General features: G+C 53.3%; 1 protein-coding gene across 1 annotated transcript in view; it reads left to right on the forward strand.

The window, feature by feature from the left end:
* BPI (bactericidal permeability increasing protein) overlaps positions 1-1,101 on the forward strand; it is a 24,739-nt gene extending 23,638 nt beyond the window's left edge. The window contains exon 15 of the mRNA XM_029919102.1: positions 784-1,101. Within this exon, the coding sequence (XP_029774962.1) occupies positions 784-822 (39 nt within the window). The 3' untranslated portion in view covers positions 823-1,101. The remainder of the gene's footprint in view (positions 1-783) is intronic.
* Positions 1,102-2,835: the final 1,734 nt, after the last annotated feature.

Genomic DNA, 2,835 nt, shown 5'->3' on the forward strand with positions numbered 1-2,835 from the left:
CTGTCCTCAGCTCGGGCCAGCAGCCACCTTTGCGCTGCCCAGTGACCCAGACGCACTCCCAGTTCCTTCTATGCTCCCAACCTGTGCATTCGAGATGTCCTCTGGTGCCTCCGCCCGGAGGCCCCTTAAGCCCAGCCTGTCCCCTCGGTAATGAGACTGTCATGATCGCATTCCTCCCCCTGCTCAGGGGCTTCTCTGTTAACCTCGTGGCCCCATGGGAAACGGCCCCATCGCCCAGATTCCCTGTCCTGCCTCACCCCCAGGCCCCAGTTCTTCAGACCAGACTCCCAACGGGGCCAAGACTGTAGAAAAACAGCCCAGAAAGCAGAGGACACACATCCCCCCATGTTCCCCACATTTTACCAAGTACATCCTTTAAAAAAAAAATGACTCCATGGTACACTGTAATTTCATTTCTGAACATTCTGAGTGAAGGGCAGGAAGGAGCAAAGAAAAGTGGCTTTGCAGCCTTGATGGGAAGGAGGCTCCCTTGAGCGGCTATGAGGCAGGGATGACAAATGAAGGCCTCCACCGCGGCCCCCCACGTCTGGGAGGGGAACAGCTGTCAGAGAGGCTGCTGACAGGTTCACTGCACCGCAGCCGCTGACGTGCAGCCCCCAGCGGCGAACCCCGAGTGCCCCCCACTCACCCTTCCCCCCCACTGCCTTCCCATCAGCAGCCGGGGCTCTGGTTTCCCAAAGTTTCCTTCACAAACCCCAGCAGCCCCGCGCTCACAAACAGGGTGCACTTCCCACTGATGACGGCGTTCTCCTCTCTCCCTAGAATTTCCTGCTGCTGGGGGCAGATGTTCGCTACAGCTGAAGTCGCCGGGGGTGCTGGGGGCTGTCAGCCATGCCAGGAGGTGAGAGGTTGTCCACACCTGCTCCTGCCGTGCCCGTGGGGCAGAGGCTGTCTTTCTCCAGCCCTTGAACCAGAAACCCTTGCAAATTTCTCCGAACTCAGATTCAGAAATGATCTCAATACAGAAACTTTGCTCCTTGAGAAAGTGTGGGATGTGTGTTACAGGGGTTAGGAATGTCCTTCTAGAGCTAAGCCTGCACAGAGGTTTCCTCCAAGAATTGCTTTCCGGTTGTTGCCACACTATTTGTCTTTGTGCTTCACTCCCCACCCGCCACCCCCGCAAAAAAAACAAAAAAAAAAAAAAACAAACAAAAAAAAAACGCTCCTTTTTGGTGGAATTCTGTGCGATGACATTGTTCCTTGTTTTACATCCATTCTTTTGTACCCAGCAAGCTCTGCAGCGCCAATTCACAGCACAGCCACCACATGCCCTTCTCAGCAGAAAGTCTCCTTGTCCCTTCTTAAGGACACCCCTCATTCCACACTCCCAAAGAGTACTTGGGGTTTTCTTAGTCCGAAGGGAGCGAGTCTTGCTTCTGAAGGTCAGGCTGAGAGGGTCTCTGGAGTGGACCATCCGCTGGGCTGTTGTTTCTGCCATTGCCACGCGGTGTCGCTGTTGAACAGGTATCCTGCGCAGCCTATTGTCTTCCTGTGTAGTCCTCAGTCTCGGACGCCTGTTGCGCCTGTCCCCACCACACGGGGTCGCTGTTGAACGGCCATCCTGCACAGCCTGTTTCCTTGCCCAACGCTTGGGCTGTGATGTGGCTCCCTTTTCCCAAGCTCTTCTGCCCAGCCACTGAGCCCAAAACAGAACACTGGGCGAGGGCACAGATGCCGTTCGAGGTGTTAGTCACACCCTTAGCTGCAATAGCTCTTGCCCATGACTTTGAAGGCTAGCACAGAAACCACCTGCAACTACTCTGGGGCCCTTGGTGAGTTTCAATGGGTGCTCTGGACCATTGCCCACTGTGGCGAACCAGCAATGGCCATCTCAAGCCATTAGCCTTGACCTAGCATGGTCCTAGCAGTCCTGGAAGGCTCTTTCACTGTTGACATCTGGTCTGACATCTGAGGAGTTTGAAGTGGGCAGTAGGGTGCGGGATAACATGACCAGATTTCATTTTTAAAATGTTTTGTTGTGACTCCTGAAAGCATTTGGAGGAGCAAGAGTGCAAGAGGGTGGGCACAAACTAGGAGTCTGTTAACATTCAGATTCAAACTTCATCCATGTTGTTTTGTAAAAATGGAGAGAAGCATTCGTAGTGAGGAGAAGCAGATGAGAGGCTTTAAACACTTTTTGTTTTTAAAGAAAAATGCATATGCTCTACTAACACCATTGGTTTGCCGTTACATGGAGGTGGGGATTCTGGGGCCGCACTGGGGAAGGGAGGGACCCCGATTAAACACAGCACACCACTGATTTCGTTTAATTCTCAAGGCCTTTTCCATCCTCCGAGGTGGGAATCACTCAGTCCCTTTAGACTGAGTCAGCCTCTCTGAATCACACATCTGGAAAGTGGCAGGGCCGGGGTTCCCCACCCTCTGCCCTCGGAGCCCACACTCTGTCAAAATCCTGTCTTGTTAGGGACTTGGCATATTTAAACCAGGACTACTGTGTTCAGTTGCCTATGTTGTGTACTATAAAAAGGCACCAGGCTGAGAGAACAAAACGCTTTCTCTAATTTGTCCACCAAGAGGGTCCACCTTTTTCTAATTGCCGTGGAGGCAGACTAGGAACAGAAAAGCAGCCTGTGAGGCTGGAAGGAAGAGCATGAGTGGAAGCATCACGGGGGGAAGCTGGAGGCCTTCAGACAGACTACAGGATCCGGATTGCCTTCCAAGACAGTAAGGGCAGTCTTTGGAGACTGAGCAGGAGAGCCACACAATCCAATTCACATTTCCATTAGAGCCACCTGGCTGGGGTGGGGAGCACAGCTGCTGAGGACGGGGAGCCCTGCCTTCCCCCCCTCACGT

Source organism: Suricata suricatta, chromosome 12 (genome assembly GCF_006229205.1).
Source record: "Suricata suricatta isolate VVHF042 chromosome 12, meerkat_22Aug2017_6uvM2_HiC, whole genome shotgun sequence".
NCBI lineage: Eukaryota > Metazoa > Chordata > Mammalia > Carnivora > Herpestidae > Suricata > Suricata suricatta.